General features: G+C 42.4%; 1 protein-coding gene across 1 annotated transcript in view; it reads right to left on the bottom strand.

Annotated features, from left to right (window-relative positions):
• Positions 1–437: 437 nt before the first annotated feature.
• LOC139993431 (uncharacterized) overlaps positions 438–20,136 on the bottom strand; it is an 88,935-nt gene continuing 69,236 nt past the window's right edge. The window contains exons 3-6 of the mRNA XM_072015153.1: positions 8,524–8,817; positions 4,077–7,169; positions 2,842–3,185; positions 438–2,373 (exon numbers count right to left, since the gene is read on the bottom strand). Of these exons, the coding sequence (XP_071871254.1) occupies positions 1,831–2,373; positions 2,842–3,185; positions 4,077–7,169; positions 8,524–8,817 (4,274 nt within the window). The 3' untranslated portion in view covers positions 438–1,830. The remainder of the gene's footprint in view (positions 2,374–2,841; positions 3,186–4,076; positions 7,170–8,523; positions 8,818–20,136) is intronic.

Genomic DNA, 20,136 nt, shown 5'->3' with positions numbered 1-20,136 from the left:
ATTTGGTTTGATTGTCGGTCGAATAGGTAATTACCTGTACGATCATGGTATCTCATCATTGATGCATAAGACGCAAAGAAAATCTTTCAGGATTTATCAGGAAATTTTCCCCAAAGGAATGAAGTTGCTTTAATTTATATTTCTATAATTTACACGTAGTACTTACCAGAGTAATGGCGTCTTTGATCGATGGGCTAAGCGTCTCGAAAGGGCGCTCGATAAAGCTATTAGCATGTAATGGAATTTATTCCACAAACGCTAGCTAGATTATCGTTCGATTGAATCTTGATTGGGCCATGTCTGCAAGGCGATTGAACCAGCTAGTGTAAATTCAGCCTCGGTGTAGCGTATCTTCGTGTCTGTCAAGGCAAGTCTCAATAGTCGAAACACCAGATAAGGGCGTTTAACATTGATGGGCAGTAAGATGAAGACGATCAATAGCTTTGGTGTATTTTTATTAACCGAAAGCCTATGCTATAATAAAGAATGCTATGTGTATACATATCTTCTATCTATATACAATAAATCCATCTTCCACAATGTCACCGTATAACACAGTTGGCAACTCGAAACCGATTCTCCGTTCTCTCGTTTCTTGGCAGGAGTGACGCGCCACTCGGTCGCGTTTATTCGAGAAAATTCCGTATGCCGGACGATCGACGACACGCGGTGGATACACGAGAGTACAGAGATAAAGGGATAGGGAGAAGCAAACAGAGAGAGAGAGAGAGAGAGACAGACAGACAGACAGAGGGAGAGACAAAGGGAGAGAGAGAGAAAGAGAGAGAGAGAGAGAGAAAGTGAGACAGAGCCGCGGCAGTTAAGATTTTTCCGGTAGCGGTGGACGCTTATGGAGAAAAAAATACCTTGAACGAACTCGCGTCTTCTAAAAGACCGCCCTCTTAATTAACTTTAGTGCTGATCGTCGGGACTATCGATTAGAGTAAGTGTAATATTGCTTGCGCAGCACTAGAAGGACGAGTATCCTCGCGGTATATTACGAGAGTATCGTCAGTGTGAACATCGTTTCTTCTTTTTAAGTCGCGATATTTTATATGCTATTATTTACAAAAAATCCTCACGTATCGTACACATAATATATAATACGAGCATCGAAATGACGGGAATACTTTTTGGAGGATGGTGTGATTGTGGATGTTTGGAGAAACGGCGTTTAAAAAATCAGTCTTCCTAGGAGAGATTCGAATGTTTCAAAAGGGGTCGTTTACATCGTTGTTCGGTTCATACGAATGGTCGAGAAGGATCGGTAATTTGTCTCCTTTTGTCCGCTTTTGTTTCTAGAAAAAAGGGTCAGAGTCGCTTGTTGTCTTTTTTGTTTCTCGTTACTGAGCAATACATTCGCAAGTCTTTTGAAAAGAATTGTATCTCTTTTCGACCCGCTTCGAATATCTTTTTGGCACGTGTTCACGGTCTCGTTTCTCATTGTCAGATCCATTCACGCACGCGGATTAATAGACACATCACGACGATCCGCGGAAATCAGCGACCAATCGAGACTCTTCGTTAAAACCTATGCGCGTCAGTTTTGGCACTTTCCTTAATTGAATTGCCTGCATCGATCATTGACGCCCCGCTCGATCTAGTATTTAACGGATTCCTTCTAAAACTGAGCAACCTATATCCGAGTCGTGCCCGCAAACGGGACTAAAAATTAGCGCCATGTTGGCTCATTCTTCGACGCTTCTTTTTCACAGGACCTAGTCGTCATTTTCATGATCCTGACTAGCCAAAAATACCTACACAGCTGGGTGAGTTCTTCATTTCGATTCCACGGTGCTCAGTCTCTTTTCGAGACTCCTTTGGCTTGTGCTACGAGTTCAACGGAGTGGTGCCGATATTGCTGATGAAACTGGGACACGCGTTGTCTGCTCTGTCTCCGCTTTGCAACGAGAAATGCCTGTAGGACATGTACGCTTGTGGATTGGACGAAAGTGGCTGGTCTCTCTTCTCGGTGGACCTCTGCTTCTTCATCTTCATGTAACCTAACACGGAGATCAACACGATGAACACCACGAAGCCCATACAACTGCCAACTATCAGACCCAGTCTTCTGGTCAATATGTTCGCCAGACTTCCTCGGTCGCTCATTGTTCCGTCGCCAACGATCGAATCAGGCGCGTCTAGGGTTCTAACCTCCGTGCACTGACTGGTGAGCGAGTTCACCATCGCGGGACGGGCCGAGCCCTCGATCACGTCGTCGTGAGAAGCGTTCCATTGCCAAGAGCCAATGTCCTCTGGGATTGACGTGCCCCAGCTGCCCAGTCCCAGCACGCAGATCAGGTACCGGGTGTCCGAGGCTAACTTCGTCAGCCTCACCGAACGTGCTTTAGGATCCAACAGCTTGCCTCGCACCTGGAAGTTGTATCGAATGGGGAAATTTAGTATTTCATTTTGCAATAAAGGGATATTCGTGACTGATACACTTAATATTTGTCATCGTTTATGATTTAAAAACATTTAGATAAAAAGATGAGTCGGATAGAAGGATCGTAAGTGGATTTTTTAAATCAAGAATATATTACACATGGTGCAAGAAATTGATTCGATACTAGTCGATGTGAATGTCTTCCTGATAGATTCCATATTCGTAAGTGAAACTCGAATACAGCGGATACAAGAAATATATCAGAGTAAAGCAAAATGTACAGACCTCAAAACGATTTAGAAATTATACGGTGTCGAAATGTGTGTAGTAAAGAGAAATTCAAATATCTCGCATGATTTATCGAGACTTTCATGCAAGCAGAGAATAAAGACATACGGTTGCCTGGCAATTTATGGGACATTCACAATAGAACAATACATAGGGAGAAAACGTACCTCATCGACGTTGTCCAGCGCGTGGTAGGCCACTTGGTAGCCATGAAGGCCGGAATGGTTTCTGCTTTGCCAGGACACGAGGACGGAGAACGGTTGGATGTCCTGAATCGCGAGCTTGAGAATCAACGGAGCGGAACAGAACTCGTGGGGGTCGAGATCCAGGAAAACCAGACCTTGCAATTCCGGCGGCTGTTGGCACTTGAGGAGACCGTCCTCTACATCGCCGACTCCGACACCGTTTCTTCCGCGACCGCGACCACCTCCTACTCCACTAACCAGCTTCTGGTGGTCCCTCAACCATTCCCAAAGCTCTTGAGACTCGCAGCCGCAGACCAGAGGATTCTCTGCGGGAAGCGACGCGAAACTTAGATATTAGGAATTGCAGTTGATAAAAAAAATACAATAAGACCGTAAAATGGAGCAAAAATCTATTACTTTCAGTTTGATAATTTTAGATGAAATACATTGAATATCTGACTGGACTGGATACTTTGGTGAGCAACTGTACGTTAAAGCAAATTGTCTGTGCTTTATTTTTATGTTTTATTCCATTCATAGATGATATCACAAGAATTGCTATTATTTTCGTGTTTTTGAAATTTTGTAAATGTAAAGAAAGTTTGCTTCGTGAATATGGAATTTATAGTATAGGAATCACACGATAGAGACACGAACATGATCATAACAGAGCAAGTTTGACGGAGAGATATGAAAGCATTGATTGAAGACAGTACGTGAACAGAACTGTGTGTTGCACAACTGTGTGCCGATTAAATTTGAAAATCTTTGATAGTCGAAACAGAGCAGGATTAGGGAAGGTAGACGACAGACATTATACCGTAAGGGACCAGTTTGCAGACTTGAGAAGAGAGGATGAGAGAGAATAGTAGAGTGTGTTTGATTGTTCAGATGTTGAGTATCGATTCGAGGCGATTGTACGTGACCAGCGATATGATTGGATTTCTAACACTAGTAACTCTATTTGGATCGATAGCGTATAGAATTATTCTCTCTGCGTTTAGCTGGCCGCTCGTTTAGCAGAAGTTATGCGAGCAAATGAAACATTGATACTGCGTTGATTCTTTCCCGAATTCTTTTTCTTCACATTTTTTTTTTTTATTTTCTTAAGCGTCATTGCACAATTTTTTAACCCATATATAGACGTTAGGTCGAAATGTAATTCAAACTATTGGATTAAATAATTCGAAACGAACTATCTCCGATCATTACATTACCTTCGGCGCGTAGACTCCGAATCTGCGTCTCGAGAGGTCTGAACGCATTCAACGGTAGGTTTTCCAAGTAATTTCTACTGAGATCCAGCAATCGTAGCTTCTTGAGCGGTCTGAACGCCTCGCTGGAGATGGCGTTGATCCAATTACCATAAAGATGCAGCTCCACCAGGCTGACCAAATTCTTGAACGTCACCTTGCCCACAATACTGATCTGATTGTACGAGAGGTCCAATATCTGCAAGGACTTCAAGTCCTCCGGGAACTCGTCCAGCTCTTTCAGTAGATTGTGGGTCAGATTCAGGATCCTTAGATGCTCCATCCCTTGTAACCTCTCTTTCGGTAAAATGTCCAAGTTGTTGGTTCCCAGATGCAGGGTTAAGAGGTTAGGCAAACTTCTAAATGCTCCTGGTGACACCCTCGATATGCAATTCTGGCTCAAATACAAATGCAATAGAGCAGGGAACGCCTCGAAATCTTGCGACGTTACTATGCTGAGATTCGTGCCTGATATGTGCACTTCTTGAAGAAATGGGTATTTCGCTTCCGAAGGGAGAACATGAATCCTATTCAAGGGATTCCTAGTCAAATTCAACCAAGTTAGCATAGGAAGATTCTGACCGGATAACGCTACAGCTGGAATTTGTCTGAATTTATTCTCAGAAAGATCCACCTTGCGAAGTGTCGAAGAATGAGCAAAGAAATTTGCAGGAAGAGCGTTTAGATGGTTATGACTGAGGTCTACGGAGGTGAGACAGGATAGGTTGGCCGTGGCAAAGCCGGACATTGTCTCGATTCGATTGTGGCTGAGGTCTAATTCCCTCAGGTGTTTGAGGCTGGCGAAACTGGCCACGTCCACGTTCACGATCTCGTTATTGGATAGCGTGAGGATCTCGAGGTTCAAGGCATTGGCCAAGGCCGAATACGGAATGTCCTGGAACCGATTGTGATCCAATTTAATCTCTCTGAGAGACACGAGTCTGTCGAAGATGCCCGGAGGTAGATTTCGTAGGTTGTTTTTGTTTAAGTGTAACCGGGCCAGGTTTCGATTTAATACGAAGATGATCTCCGGTAACTGAGAGATCTCTGCACTATCGACATACAATTCCTGTAGAGATGGCAGACCGTTCAAGCTGTGTTCTGAGATTTGGCTGAAGTTATTCCCAGATGCGGCTAGAGTTCGAAGGCCTGAGATGTGTAGGTTAAACAAGGCAGGAGCCGTAAGGTGATTGTCGTCGAGATTTAAATCGGATAAATTATTAAGTCCTCTGAAAGCTCCGCTCTCTATACTTATAATAGAACAATTCTTCAAATTCAACGTTCTGATTGGTAAATCTTCTTGAAAAATGGCGTCGTGAAGGACAGTTAGATGATTGTTCGCCAGATCTAGGACTTTCAACTTCTTCAAAGCTGTCAGAGCGTACGGATCCAATCGCCTAAGACCGTTATCCTGAAGGTACAATTCTTCCAGTTCATGCAATTCGGAGAACGTTCGTGCTGTAATATGACTGAGTTTGTTCATGCTCAGTTCAAGGAATTTTAGAGCTTGCATGGGTTGAAAGGCGCCGTCCTCTATCCTGGATATCGAGTTGTTGGTCAAGTAGAGTCTCTCGACCAGCAGCAAATCCCTGAACAGCGGCGCCTGCAGGTGTGTCAATTTGTTATGACCGAGCCACATGATCCTAACCGATGCTTGGCCCCGCAAAGAGTCGTTGTGCAATACGGCTAAGCCGTTACTATCCAATTGAATCGAGACCAGTGAACTTCCACCGGACGTGGATTCCGAAGCGGATAACTGGAACACGTCTCCCAGTACGGTGAGCTGATTACCTTGCAGATTGACGTGTTGAAGACTGTGCAAGGTCCTCAACGCGCCTGTTTCCATGTCGGTGATTGCGTTGTTCTGTAAATGGAGCTCGAGTAACGATGGAAGGGGCGAAAAAACACCTCGTTTCACCTCGGTGATGTTATTGTCCTGCAACCGTAACTCCCTCAGTTGATGTAATTTTAAGAAAGTGCCCGGTTGAAGTTCATGGATCTTGTTACCGTCGAGAGACAGCGAGGAGAGGTTTTCGCAGTGCTCGAGGAATTCCAGCGGCACCTTTTCGATGTAGTTGTTGCTCAGATGCAATTGGGCCAATTGGGTCAGACTGGTAAGACCTCTGCCATCGATTCTTCTGATGGCGTTCTGCTGAAGATAGACAACCGCCAGGCTCACGCTGCCGATGAACGCGTCACCGGGGATTTCTAGAATATTATTCTCCGCTAGGTAAAGCTCACGTAATTCAGGCAACCTGGCGAACACTCCGCCGATGTAGTGAATGTGATTATTGCTCAGCTCGATGTTGCGTAATCTTTCGTTCCCCTTGAACGTCGCCACGTCGAGAAACACAATTTTATTATAGCTCAGGTCAATCGATTCGAGTTCCTTGAGCGAAATAAATGCGTCTTTGTGGATAGTTTCTATGGAATTGTAATAGAAAGATAGAGTGTGTAAAATTGGACACGATCGCAGGCAATCCTCGGACAGTTTCTCGAAGTTGTTGCTACTTAAGTCTAGGATCAACAGCGCGCTTAATAGACTATAGCCATCGTCTGGTAGCTCGGATATTTCGTTCCAAGCGAGTCTCAGCGAGGCGAGGCTCTCTAACCTTCTTAATGGCGCCATGGGAAACAGCTTTAGCTTGTTTTCCGTTAGATCCAGATCACTGAGACTGTCTTCTAGCCCTGCAAACGCGTATTCCGAGATTTTCGATATTTGATTGCCCTTTAGAGTCAGCTTCATTAGTTTCAATCCGTAAAAGCAATAGGATGACAGGTCCTGTATCAAATTGCCTTCGAGATCCAAGGCTGCTAGTTTACGAAGGTCAGCCAATGATTTCTGCGGCACGTGGAGCAAACGGCTTGAAAGTAGGGCCAAGGATTCTAAACTGTCTTTTAGATTCGTAAATGCACCCTCGCTGATTTCTCGAAGGGACGAATGCGATATTTGTAGATGCCTGATCTGAGAACCAGGCGGGAAACAGCCGTCCTTCAGTTCCTCCACGGTTTTGTCCAGCTCGTAAACGCTCAACGACTGCACCATCGTGCCTGTTCCTGCAAACGGTCGTAAAAGGCACCGCCATTAATTTCATTAAGTCGCGATAACGCGGAATTTAGATTTGACAGCATTGGTCGGCCGAATGTTCGTTCGCAGTTTATAGAGAGAGTAAAGGATAATGACGTCGTTTGAAGATGTTGTTCTTACTACGCTGTTATTATGTTACCTTTTCGCTACGTGCGATCGTACGATAATATTTTACTTCGAAACAAGATACTGGCGCATTAGAATCGGGGCACTGGCTGACTTTACAGCGTGATTCAATAGCGGCAATTTAACTGGTTAAACGTTTGCCTGATTGTTTCTTTTTAAGAACTTTTTCTGATTATTAAATTGTGATTTTACTATGCAGATAACATAGTAATTCAATAACTAAAATTTCTTTAAATTTTGACATTTTTATAGTCTGATTCGTCTCTGCTTAATGTACTATATGTATATGTACGACAAAAGTTACCAGCTGATTTAATAACGGCACAAGAAACAATTTAATTGCTTCTGCATCATATTTTCCATTATTGTGACCCGCAGTAGTTAATGGTTCCAATTTTGTCGTTTAGTAGTAGTTTGTAAAATAATATCTGTTGTGTTGAGAACAAAACAGAATTATTATGATCCATTTACGTCATTATCGTTCGATGACCCGCGGCGACTTCAAATTTCTATCCCTCAGGAAACACGGTGAATTTATAGCAGGTGTTCGACGTATTAATCGGTTAGCTGTTTTTGAGGACTATACTCGTTAATGAAGAGATGGCAATATTTTGTATTATGACACATTCAGATGAAAACATTCATTCCGTTACAACTTAATTCTATTGTAACAGCCACGCGTATTGTGTGCGTGACGAGTATACTCGTCATCGCTTACTTTTATGCGACACATTTTACATACACACTTTTTAAAGAGGTCGCAACAGCTAACCGGTTAATGGAGCTTTAAAAATGTAAACATTACGCTTCTAAGAAAGAAACATTTGTTGCTTCGATAGCATCGTTATTGAATCAGCCGGTACGTGACCTCGTCAAGAACTCGAAACGTTTACGCGCTGTCGCCGCGGCGTAGTGGCCCATTAAACCCTAATTGATCCGCTATACAGGGCTCGCGCCCGCCCCCGACAAATTGGTTACATTGTTATCTTGATTATAATAACAATCTCTCGCAGCGTGTTGGCGACGTGTTTCGATGCAGCCCGTTTTGTTAACGAATGAAAATTGAACTGTGAGGCGGACAATATCGAAAAAGTTTCTCCGTCGGAACTTGCATTACCCTTTTCCATGTTCTTCGACGTAGAGCCCCGTGACGACAGTTCATGGCGTTTGCATTAGGTTCTCAGCCAATGTACTCACCGGACGCGCTCAGAACGCTTAAGAGAGTGCTCCTCAGGGTCTCCTCGGTGGCTCCGGCGCATTCCAGGAAAAGCCCATCCTCGAAATTGTAACAGGGACAACCGGGAATTGTTTCTGGAGGCGGGCACTCAGCTATCTGGCCGGTAGTTCCCGTTGACGCAAAATTGTGGATCAGTAGAAGCTGGAGAATCAGCCTGAGGACGCCTCGCGTTGGGACGTTGGAAAGTCTTCTTCGTCGCTCTCGAGATCTCGACATCGCGACGCTGTGAGCTTCTCCGCTGGCGGACGATCTTCCTGAAACGATACAATGCAGAGAAAATTGTTTAGATTGCTCTCTTTCAATTTACTTTTTCATGGTTTCGGCGTTGTGATTAAAATAGCTTTAAAAAGAGTTTAAAGTAGGCCTCGGGTTGATTGTGATTGGAAGAAGGTATTCTAAAGTCCTAAAGAATATCTGCAAAAAAAAGAAAATTTCTTTAGAAGCGAAGACCTTTGGAGTAGCCTGTATATCGTCAATTATCGCGATCGATGCAGCGTTCCGAACGATAATGAACCAGTCCGATAATAAGAGTACCGTCTCTGCCTCTTTCACGGTATTTTTTTTTCCTCTCCGTTCTTATCTGTCTTCGACATCGTCATCAGACTGGAAAATATTAAGAAGAGTCGAGAAGAGGAACTACCATTACGATGTCTTCGTGTTCTGTCTTTTAATTATTACGAGCCTGAATGTCTCCTGCGCAGCGCGGCTGCGATTTAATAATCTTCTTGTTAGCTTAATGATAACGTCACTCCTTATCTACTCTCGTTGACATTTTCGGAAATTGCACATCTTCGCTAGTGGATCAGCGAATTGTACGCACGTCTTTCTTGTTATTTACTTGGCGTTAAAACGATGCTAACAACCAACGAACCCCCGTAACTCGTCGTTTCTTGATAATTTGTGAGCTTTTTCGAGGAAGAAATCTCCAGCTTCAACCACTCAGAAGATTCAACAGTTTCGGAAAATATAGGTAGAAAGAAAAAAGATTTATAAAGCGAAACAGAGTGCCCGTCTGACGACAGGATAAAGGTGAATCAAAAAGCGGATAATTATAGCGGAGCAGGCTAATGATTTTTATCCAGCGCGTCGTGTTGCAGCCTCTACTAATTAAACGCTAATTAGCTAATGTAGGGTGGATTGTCAGAATCGGAAGGGGATGGAAGAGGGGACGGAGAGAGAGAGAGAGAAAAAAAGAGATAGAGAGAGAGAGAGAGAGAAAAGAGATAGAGATAGATAGATAGATAGAGAGAGAGAGAGAGAGAGAGAGAGAGAGAGAGAGAGAGAGAGAGAGAGAGAGAGAGAGAGAGAGAGAGAGAGAGAGAGAGGAGTGAATATGGTCGCGGTATCTTAACACGCGTTTCCGCTGGGCTCGATCCGTTGTTAATAATTTTGCAAGGAAACGTTCTATCAAGAGAATCATTTAAATAGTCACCCGCAGCGATGTTGTCGATGATTTCTAATGAGTTCCCGTCTGTGTGGCGTCCGGCTTTCATATAGCGGAAACACACGATTCATTTATCGTGTTGTTCTCAGTTCTCTTCCTTTCTACACGTATTTACTGCAGGATTAACATTTACTTGAAAGGTTTAACGGAATAATAAACTATTATGTATTGTAAACAAGTAATATAGCTTACTATAGCGATAAACGATCGTACATGCAGTTGTACAAATATTATAATTCTAACATGTTAGACAATTCTCAAAATTCAATGACTCCACGATGGAAACATTATTCAATTAACGATGAAATCGCTTAGATTTTCTGATATCAATTGGGAATTCCACGAAATTTTCAAAATTATTAAAAAAGTGCCATTGATAGATGGTTTAGAAGCTGTAGTTCAGTCATGAAAAATGGTGTATCTACCTTCTATCCTCTTTATCTTGTTCGTACGAACGAAATACGAATATAGACGAGGTAATTAATATAACTGTATAACTGTAATTATATAACAATAATAATAACATGACGGTATAAATGTAATTAATATTTCTTAATTAGTATGTTGTTAGAAAAATTCCACTCTCGATTCGGTCGCTCTTAATTCTTGATACTTTTCCATCATCATTCACCATCCGTCACTTTCTCATCGATCACTGTGCTAAGCAAAGTTTGTTCCTATGTGGGCCTCTCTCGATTAAATAATTTCTGGCTTTCGTTGCCCGATTTGCCCGTTATAGATCGCTTGTGCGCCGTTAATGTATCACATAAATAGCAATCTTCCGGCGTGCCACGCAGTCGGGATACGCGGGTTTCCGCGCGAGACACATTCTGAATACAGCGATTTCCTGTAATAACAATCGTGGAATTATGCATGCCAACTGCGTAGACCGCGGATCCGAGGCTCATTCCGTCGCATCTGGTGCATGGATCATATCTGGGACCTGTAAGCGAAAGACAGGTGCAATCATGTACCTGAAGATATCGGGAAATCTCCTGGAATATGGAAAAGAAATGGAAAATGGATCGTATAATAAACGGTGAATTATTCTGTTTACCGGTTTAATCTATTTAAAATTAACGCAACATCTCATTTGCGATTGTGTTTTTAGGTAATCTGTATAATTGAATACAGTATGTATGTAAAACGTATTTTTATCGTTAATATCAATAAAGGATTTACAATTAGAAGTGTAAGGAACGTATTCGTGTTTTCGTTACTGTTACCGTTATTCCGTAGTGGAATTGCAACGAAGGAAATTACAAAATACAGACCGCTTCCCAAACCGCGAAATAAGCGGTTCCCGTTTTTATGCTGCTGCAACTGCGAATGGTTTCCCGCGCTTTTTGTGTTTCGACCGCACGAACCTCGGCGGAACACGGGTAGGCCATTTAACGCGCTGAGTGGTTAGGGGTTAGCACCGTGTCGAAAACTCGGCGTGCATATCGTGAAAAAGAGATCCCGCACCGGCACTTGCCTCTATATTGCCCGGAAATTATGCTTCTTGCGTTATAACGAACATTCAGTTTCCTGACTCTGCAAAAAGACCAGAGAAACTCTGTTTCACGAATTTCCTAATGCGGCGCAGCAGGCAAACTTGATGGAAACAGGGTCCAGATCGAAGAGAAACGAAAGTTCTTAATCACTCGAAGTAATTTAAATGCGATTTAAATTTACTACGAACTGATAGCTAGGTAAACTAACTGGACGGCACTTTAAGATGTAAACTTGTCAGATACCGCATCAGTATTTAACTTATTGCCTCCTTTAACTCCAAATTTATCGGTGGTTTATAAGCTAAACTTGTCAATTTGTAAGTTTATGCGGGTTCAAATTGTTTCGAACTTCCAATTAGAACTCACTGGGAAGAAAATCTTCACGCGTTAAGTGCAGTGTTGGTCACGGATGGTTCGACAGTAAACTTTTCGCTTAGATAATGGATAATACATGTATACGTTAGAAGACTTCAACCCCGCAAATCAGAAACTCGGAAAAGACTTTGATGATTTAAAGAAGAAAAAATGTATCTTATAAATTCACCAACCATTAGTTGGTATATTATCGCGAGGATCTGGGAAACTTTTTCGACTCTCCCCTTTTCTTATTACATTGTTCTCGATATCCAATTTCAAGAACCGGTGTAAAAATTGTGTCATCCTTTTAGGTTCTTGTAAGTTTCATGCAGGACCTAGACTGAATTTCTGCTCTGATCAACACGAGCTGCAGGAAAACGATGATCGATGCACTGGTGCGAACCGGATCATAACTCGTCGTGTACTTGGAACATCTGATGGAAGACAGGCGAGTCGCGGGTGATCGTTCATATCAGCGGACGCCTATTAGCACGGACACGTTACTTCCATTTCCGGTACCGGTAATAACATCGCGAATTCCTGTCTGCCTTGGAGTATTACTTTGTCGGAGAGAAGTTCTTGTTCCATCGTGGGGCGTACTACTACGTCGCGCTTGTAATCCCATAAAAGCCGCGTGACGACGCTCCCTTGCGTAAAGGCCGCGTTTTTACTTGCTACGAGTGGGCCACACCGCCAACCTCGTTCTCTTATAGCATTCTCTGTTCCGACGACCCCGTTTCGACATCATCGGCCGCATCACTAACGGCGAAAACTTGCCACAAAGGGTAACGTGTAATTTTTTACGAGCAACTCGTGCTATTTCCATCAAAAAGTGCGACCAGGCGTGTGTATTTTCTTGTGAGATCGTAATTTGCTGCTGACATAAGGGACTCTAGTTGTAACCGATGTTTCTTAACAGCGTTTAATTTTTCATCTTTTCGCTTTCTACGTCCTATTTACTGATTGCAATGGTGAATTTAAAAAATTCTGAATTTTCCTTATGTTATCGCAACAATTGATACATAGTCAGAGATGTAACTTGAACTAATTAATGTAGATGTGCTTTCATAAATAAATAGAATAAGTGATAAAAATTAGTGAAAAAAATGTATCGTGAATTACAGAGAGGGATTGGAAAAATTTTAGAATTAGCTCTGCGGTTTAGAAAATTTGTCATTGGTACATTAAAAAATTGTACTGAAAGAAGTTCTTGCAGAATATTGAAATAGAAAAGGAGCGGCGTGTTAGGAGATGAAGTAAATCGCGTTCTTCTCACAAGAGATTAGACGGAATTAGAATAAGTTAAAATAGTTATAATTAAGTACATAAACTGTGCGATACTTTAAGTTGCAAAATCCTTGAGATAATGGTTTGGAATGTTGTTCTTACGATTCTGAGCATTCTATGTACTAAAGAGATTATAAGTTTGCCTCCTTGTATATAAAATAAAATGCACACGGCTTAACAATCGGAAAATCTAGTTTCCTTTAGTCCAGTCGAATATACAAACAGAATTTTGAAACAGCTGTTAAAACAGCTGGTCTCACGTCGAGCTGTGGCTATGGGAAAAAATGACGCTTTCTAGCCTGGTCCTCTGGAATTCAGATTCTGCGGCGCATTTTACCGTACAACCGTGATAGAACGGCAGAAACATTCGGGGAGGTCATGAATCTGTAAAAAAGCGGAAGTTAAAACGCGTTCGGTCGAGCAGAGTTTTCGCAAACGGGCAACTTGGTACCGCTGTCTCGACCATTCTAAATAAAAACCGTCTCGTTTTTCACGACAACGCGACGAACGCGTCTTCGTCGCGTTCGATTCAACTCCACTTCGTTTGGGTTGCCGTATATTTCTTTTATTTTTTCTTTTCCCCACCTCGTTCTCCGTGGTTTTCTTGTTTTTTTCTTTTCCCTCGTCGTTCAACCTCATTCGCGGCGTTGATTGCGACCGCACAAAGCAAATATGAGATAAAAGTATTGTTTTATAGCGCGGTATTGTTCGAGCGGTTCCGACGAGGCACACAACTGTGAAAGCGGAACGAATCGAATTGTTTCGAAACTTCAAACGTTGGATTTCGAACCGGCATGATGCTGAGAAAAAGCCTCAAATTGGTACTGGCGCGAGCGAGAAATTTGAAAACGCTTTCAGTTGTTTAAATATATGCCCGCCACGAGTCGCTCGTCGTTTATGTTCTTCTCGAAAACTCTGCTTCCCAAAAAATCATTCGATGTTTCTCCAATATTTGAGAAGAGGTTTGCACCACGCCCATCTTCTTGTATTTCTCTTGCTTCGATAGATTACAGAAATTCCAAACAGGAATCAGAGCTACAAAAAGAATTTCTGTAATTTGAAAGAAATATTTTAACGTAATAATAATACAAGATAGTTCAAGTTCTTCGAGTCAAGAAGATAGTAATTAACGAAATAAATATCGAGCAAATTGTTCAAATTCCTTTTAGCGCAATATAAATTCGATAAAGTTTAGTAATGGAAACTGACTAAAAGAATTGCAAACTTCGGCTCTTAATGGCTTAAATTAAATATGTCGTATGATATTATCTTAATTGGATCATGAAATAGAATTTCCTTCGAAAATTCTTCCTCCACTATTCTTGCGTGTTATATCAGCCAGTATCAACACGATATTCAGCCACGAACGGAGGAATTGGTGGTACGATCAAAGATGTATTCACGTGGAAGGGACAAGCTTCGGAGTCGATCGGGAGACGCTTAAGAAACGGCGGTAGCTTCAGGGGATTCTCGAGCATCACTCGCCAGCCAATCGTACGAAGATTAATGTTTAAATTGAAAACGTTCCCTGAATCCCAAGTGATATTCTGCCTTAATCGACCACCTCCAAAATAACCGAGAGTTACACTGTGCAACGTTCGATGGTAAACAGAAAATAATTCGACCAAAGTTCGCCGACGTTGGATCTTCCGCTCATGCGTTCGACTCAACGCGTAATAGCTCGTGTATCCGATGACAGGCATTTGTCAACGAGATCCCCTTCGAGATTTTTTATGGGGATCAGCCCGATGAAGAGTCTTTAAGGGAACGTTATGTTAGGTTTTATGTGGTGAATCGGACGAGATGTGCTTTGGGATAAAGTCGAGGGAAAAAGATGGGACGTGTACAATCAATCACAAAGGCCTACGTACATTTCCTAGATTTTATATATCCAATTTATTCGGAGAAAGCAAAAATGCACTTTCTCATACAACTTACGCAAGATGGCTGTGAATTTATTAAACATATTAGTATACCTTTAGGAGGAAATCGTATTTTGTATCCTTTTACTTACTTTTTTGAATATCGTTGAGATATCGTATTATTTTTTAAATACTTATTCAGGTAAAATTAATATCGCAAATATTGCTAAAGTTAATGTCTTTGTTAGAACAAATTCAAATTCAACGGATGTACGTAGACTGTAGAATGGATAACGATGGGAAGAAAATACTTTTTAAATGAAGAGTATATAAATGGAAGGAACGAAGAGAATGATAAAGAAGAGGAAGAGGAAGGAAGCGATAAAGAAAATTGAAAATTTCACTCGGTAAAATTATTTTCTCATTTCCTTTGGATTTGCAAACGTTATTCGTTAACCGTCCTACGGCATACGTTATAACGCATTTCTCATTTATGCAGAGAGCATTTAAATGTAGTCAGAGGTTTTGATTTAAAATCAGTAATTAATAATTAAACAGCGGCGTATTTATCGAACACTTGGAAACGGTAGTTAAACTCGCATGTCAAATCGATCGGACAACGCCAGACGCGCGGCCGTATTTAATTCAAGTAACGATAACTGGTACGCTGCTTGGCGCATTCGTGCCACCGGATTAAATTACAATTCATATTCTTCAGAAAATAAATTGTACAAATAGAACTGTGTAAACATGAAGCCTCGTCGACCAACAATCCGCCTACAAATCTTGCAATACGGAATATCGGCTACCTGTCCAATCATCCTACTGTGATAAATTCTGTTTATACGCTGCTTAAAAGGACGAAAACTTCGTTCGGGCGATTCATTTGACCCGGTGTACATTCCGATATCGCATCAAAAGAAGTTATTCTATCAATAGATTATCGAGAAAACCACGCGATTTCAAAGAGTGATATTATTTTTTATCGAAAATTAATTAAATGGTGTAACCGAACGATAACTGAAAAGAAACCTCACAGTCCGATCTGATTTCAAGAAGTATCGCGTCAATTCTGACCTGACCAGGGCTGTTTCATTTACTCGGTTCGTCCGAGGCTTTCTACTTACCCGCCACGTTTTCCTGGCCGAATCGAAACTTCAAAGATCGTCCGATTCCTGGGAGCAGCTACTCACGATCAGAGAGATCGACTTCTCGCGGATATTGCTCACCGGTGCATCGGCTTTTAACCGGTTTACCTTGTTCCCTGGTGGTAGAAGGGCAAAGGCTAAGTTCAGTCGGCCCCGGGAAGAAGCTTCCAATTTCCGCGTTCTCGCGTCCGCCTATCCCCTTTCAAACGTTTTCACTTCGCCAGAGAGATCTTTCTCGGCAAGTGACTCCCGAAGAATCTCGGAAACTCGAGGTTTAAGTGAATTCGAAACGCGCCTCGGCTAAGATTACCACCTCCCAATTTCGCTTTTCTCGCGATCCCCCGTCCTAACGGAGATCGCTCCGAATTCCTCGAACGCCACAGATCCTTTTCTCCGTCGTACAGTTTTTCGTCGTTGCCTCGGAATCGCGAGCCGCTTCTTCCAACGAAACTTTTCGTATCTGCACGAACCATCTATCGAAGCCGGCTGTGTATTCGAACGATCCTCGTAACCGTTGGTTCGAGTCATTCGTATGGAATAGTAGGCTCGATTGGAATAGATCTCGAATCGACAACGGCTGCTGCTTGACCTAAATTGCCGTCAAGATTATGATAGTTAGGAGAACGCCTTTGGAGATCTCTCGATTCAGTGGAACGATACTCGAGCAAACAGAGATTAACGATGTTGCTGTACCACTTCTCTCTGATCCTCGGGTTTAGCGGCGTCGTGATATCGTACTCCTTTGATTTCGAATCTTGCTTTGAGTTATAGTCGAAAGATCCACATGACCCGAGGGGTTATTTTCGAACAAAGTTTTCTACTGGGTCATTTAGCCGGGTTGTTCGAATTTGATCAAGAAGGACTGCTCGTGTCATTTGTCTGTGGGTTTCCCAAACGCTACGAAACAAGTTTGGAGTTCCAGCATAATTGCGAGCGAGTGAAATTTTGAAGCTTTGAAGTCGCTGCTATCACTCCGGTCATACGTGAGTTTCGCTCCCTTCGCGTGCTCACGCGTTTACGATTAATTCAAACGCGGTGCAGCGGGGTAAGGTTCGGAATTCGATTCAAAGTTTCTAACGACGACTGTTTACACGTGCTCCGGATATTACTAGGGCGAAAGATCAACAGATTTGTCTGAGTATCGGATACAAAGCCAAGCATAAAAGTAAGAGGATAACAATATCTCTAGATAAGGAATTAATAGACAAGACAAAGTGTGGAACGGTCTATAAAGAGTGGGAACACTTTTGAGGATTTTTCAAAGCCCCATTAAGCACCACGTGTAAAGGAATCCATGAAATATGTATGAGTTCCTTTCCATTTTTCTTTCAATCATAATCTATGCCAAATACGGCTGAACCAGGTTCCCTTGATGTTGAAAACAGATTATTTATCATTGACGGAGAAAATTCATTAAAATAGAAAGTTACACGGAGTCGTACGTAGGAAAAAATATGTATAGTTAAGCACGATATAGCGATTTCTTGATTCCATGGGAATACAGAATATATCGACGAAAGTATATACGTTTCTAGTATTAATAACTATACAATTAATGCAAATGAGGCAGCTAATAATTATTGTGTGGCTGAACATGTAAAATATCGCAGTATTTTAACTTTCTCATTGGAACATTAATTTTAAAATTCTCAATAATTCAAGGACAGCCTATTAGGCTACTGAAAACTTTCTATGCACACATGTCATGAAATTGTCTTTTACTTCCTAATATAGCGGGGCCAAGATCCAAGCAACGTAAGCTGATAGTTGCGGCGAGGAATATTAAACGGTTGTTCTAGCACTTGGACGAGAAAAATCTATGTCGCTCTTTTTCAAAAGAAGCGATGTACATTATAATTCGAGGGAAGCGATTATTATCACGTCAGTGTGTATAACATTAACTACCTCTTGTCCTTTCCTCGACTGTTCTGTTTAATCCGGTTCAGTTTAATCTTAGACAATCCGATTTCTCATAGAATCAGGAATTTCCGCGTATCAGCTGCGTTTATATCAATGCCGCGGTATTTTAATCGAAGGGATCAAAGCGTCTTTTTGAATGTCGACAGACAGCTGTCGAACGAGATGGCCAAGGCGTGGGGGGATTTCGTTTCTCGAATTAGCCGAGTCGCGTTCTCCGTGCTTCTTCTGCCAGGCCACGCAACACTGGCTTGGAATACCTCGATGAGCGAAACCAGGACGAGTGCAAACGTGATTTGAATATTCCCAGTGTCGATAGAACCCAGGGACGGAGTAGTCTCGCGCGCCCTTCCTTTCTTTCCGATTCAAAAATAAGAATTCCCCCTAGTTTCTAATTTTTCGGTAATTTTATTAGACATTAATTGTTACACTAGTACTTTGTATTATTTTGTATTGTCTCGTTGAAATTGGCTCGTTAAATATTATTTCACAAGTTTATTTATTACGGGAGAATATCTTACGTAATCCGAAATACCAAGGTAAATTAATAGACGATCATCTTTTTCTGCATTTCAATTTATTTATTCATGGAATTAATCAGAATGATTTGTGGGCAACTTAAACACGATATACGCGCTTGTTCGAAATTTCTTAGGCCAATGATGAAATTCATACGTTGCTGTTCAATTCCCATTCAAGCATTCCCTACCTTTGTTGAATGTCCTCCTAATTAACTATTTTCGTTTCCTGCAGGATACCAGGAAAACTTGCGCAAACTTCCATCGTGCGATTCAAGATTCGTTGGTCGTTTCCCCCGACAAACAGGCCGATCCGTGGCGTGTGGCGCGCGTCCCGGAAAAGTGAGCCCTCTTCAAACAGCCCTCGCGACGATTCTCCAGGGCTGAATATTGAATACGTTCGTCAAGCCGGGAGCGTGAGTTCCGGCAGCGGCGGCGATGGGGGAATTGGACGGAAACAAATGCCAGATATTCCGGCGGAAAGTGGGAGCGGTCGATCAACGAAAGTCCTCCCGGACGGTCGAGCCGAGGGTGGAAACGACCGGTCCTACGGATTCCGCGGGTATTGCCCACATATGTAACCTCCTTTCGGTCTCGTTTCCGGAAATCGCTGATCTTGGAACAAACGAGCGTTCCATCGAACAGTCCCTTCGCTTAACCAGAAGCGCTACTCTCTAGCTTCCTTACGTGGAATAGTTTTGGTCGCGATAGCTCTCGTGAATTTACTGCTCCTCGTCGCACGTGCAGTAACTTAAGGGTGGCGGCCGCTTGGATAGAGGAAGAGGGGCCAGAACAGGAAGCACAATCGCCGCTTCGACGATTTAAAGTTCGCCTGATTCGAGAGTTACTTCGGACCCTCTTTCGACCATCTTCCTGGATACGTTTCGCTCTTTGACGATCCACCTTCCATCCCTCTTCCGACTGAGATGAGAAGCATGATACGGCGCGATTGTCCGGAACATCAGATATTTCGAGGGTGATTTTCTGTGTGTTCAAAGAAAGTTTAATCGGGGATCTTGTATACTTTTTTCGTCACTATTGTAAACAAAAAGGGAAAAAATCGATTGATGGAGACGTCGTGCAACTAGATTTTCTAGTCACAGGGGAATATTTCATCGCTCTTCTTTAGTTCCATCATGCTTTACGATTTATTCATATAGATTTTACATAAGGTTTAGCATTTTTACTTCGATAAGGTATTATACAAAACATTTAGCATTAGGTCCCTAGGTTGAACTAGATATTTTAAATGCCACTAGTTTGCTTTAAAACACACGATCTTCCGTTACAACGTCCTATGCGTAAATTCTTACACGTTCCTGTATGATCCACCGCTTTCCGCAAACTAGAGGACTGCGACCACCAAGGCAAACCTGATTGATTCGCGGGCAACGACGCGACAACCGCAATCGATCAAACACCGATATACGCTGCACGCAGCTGCATGTTCAGGCCGAGTGCATTCTGTCCGAAAAATCAGCGCCAGTCGGGCAAGAGAGGATTCGAGCTGATTGCCAGGTTTCTGCCGGCGAATACCGATTACT

The sequence above is a fragment of the Bombus fervidus genome, chromosome 13 (genome assembly GCF_041682495.2).
Source record: "Bombus fervidus isolate BK054 chromosome 13, iyBomFerv1, whole genome shotgun sequence".
Taxonomy (NCBI): Eukaryota; Metazoa; Arthropoda; class Insecta; order Hymenoptera; family Apidae; genus Bombus; species Bombus fervidus.
Note: the sequence above shows the minus strand (reverse complement) of the source record. Positions and strands in the feature narration are given on the sequence as shown.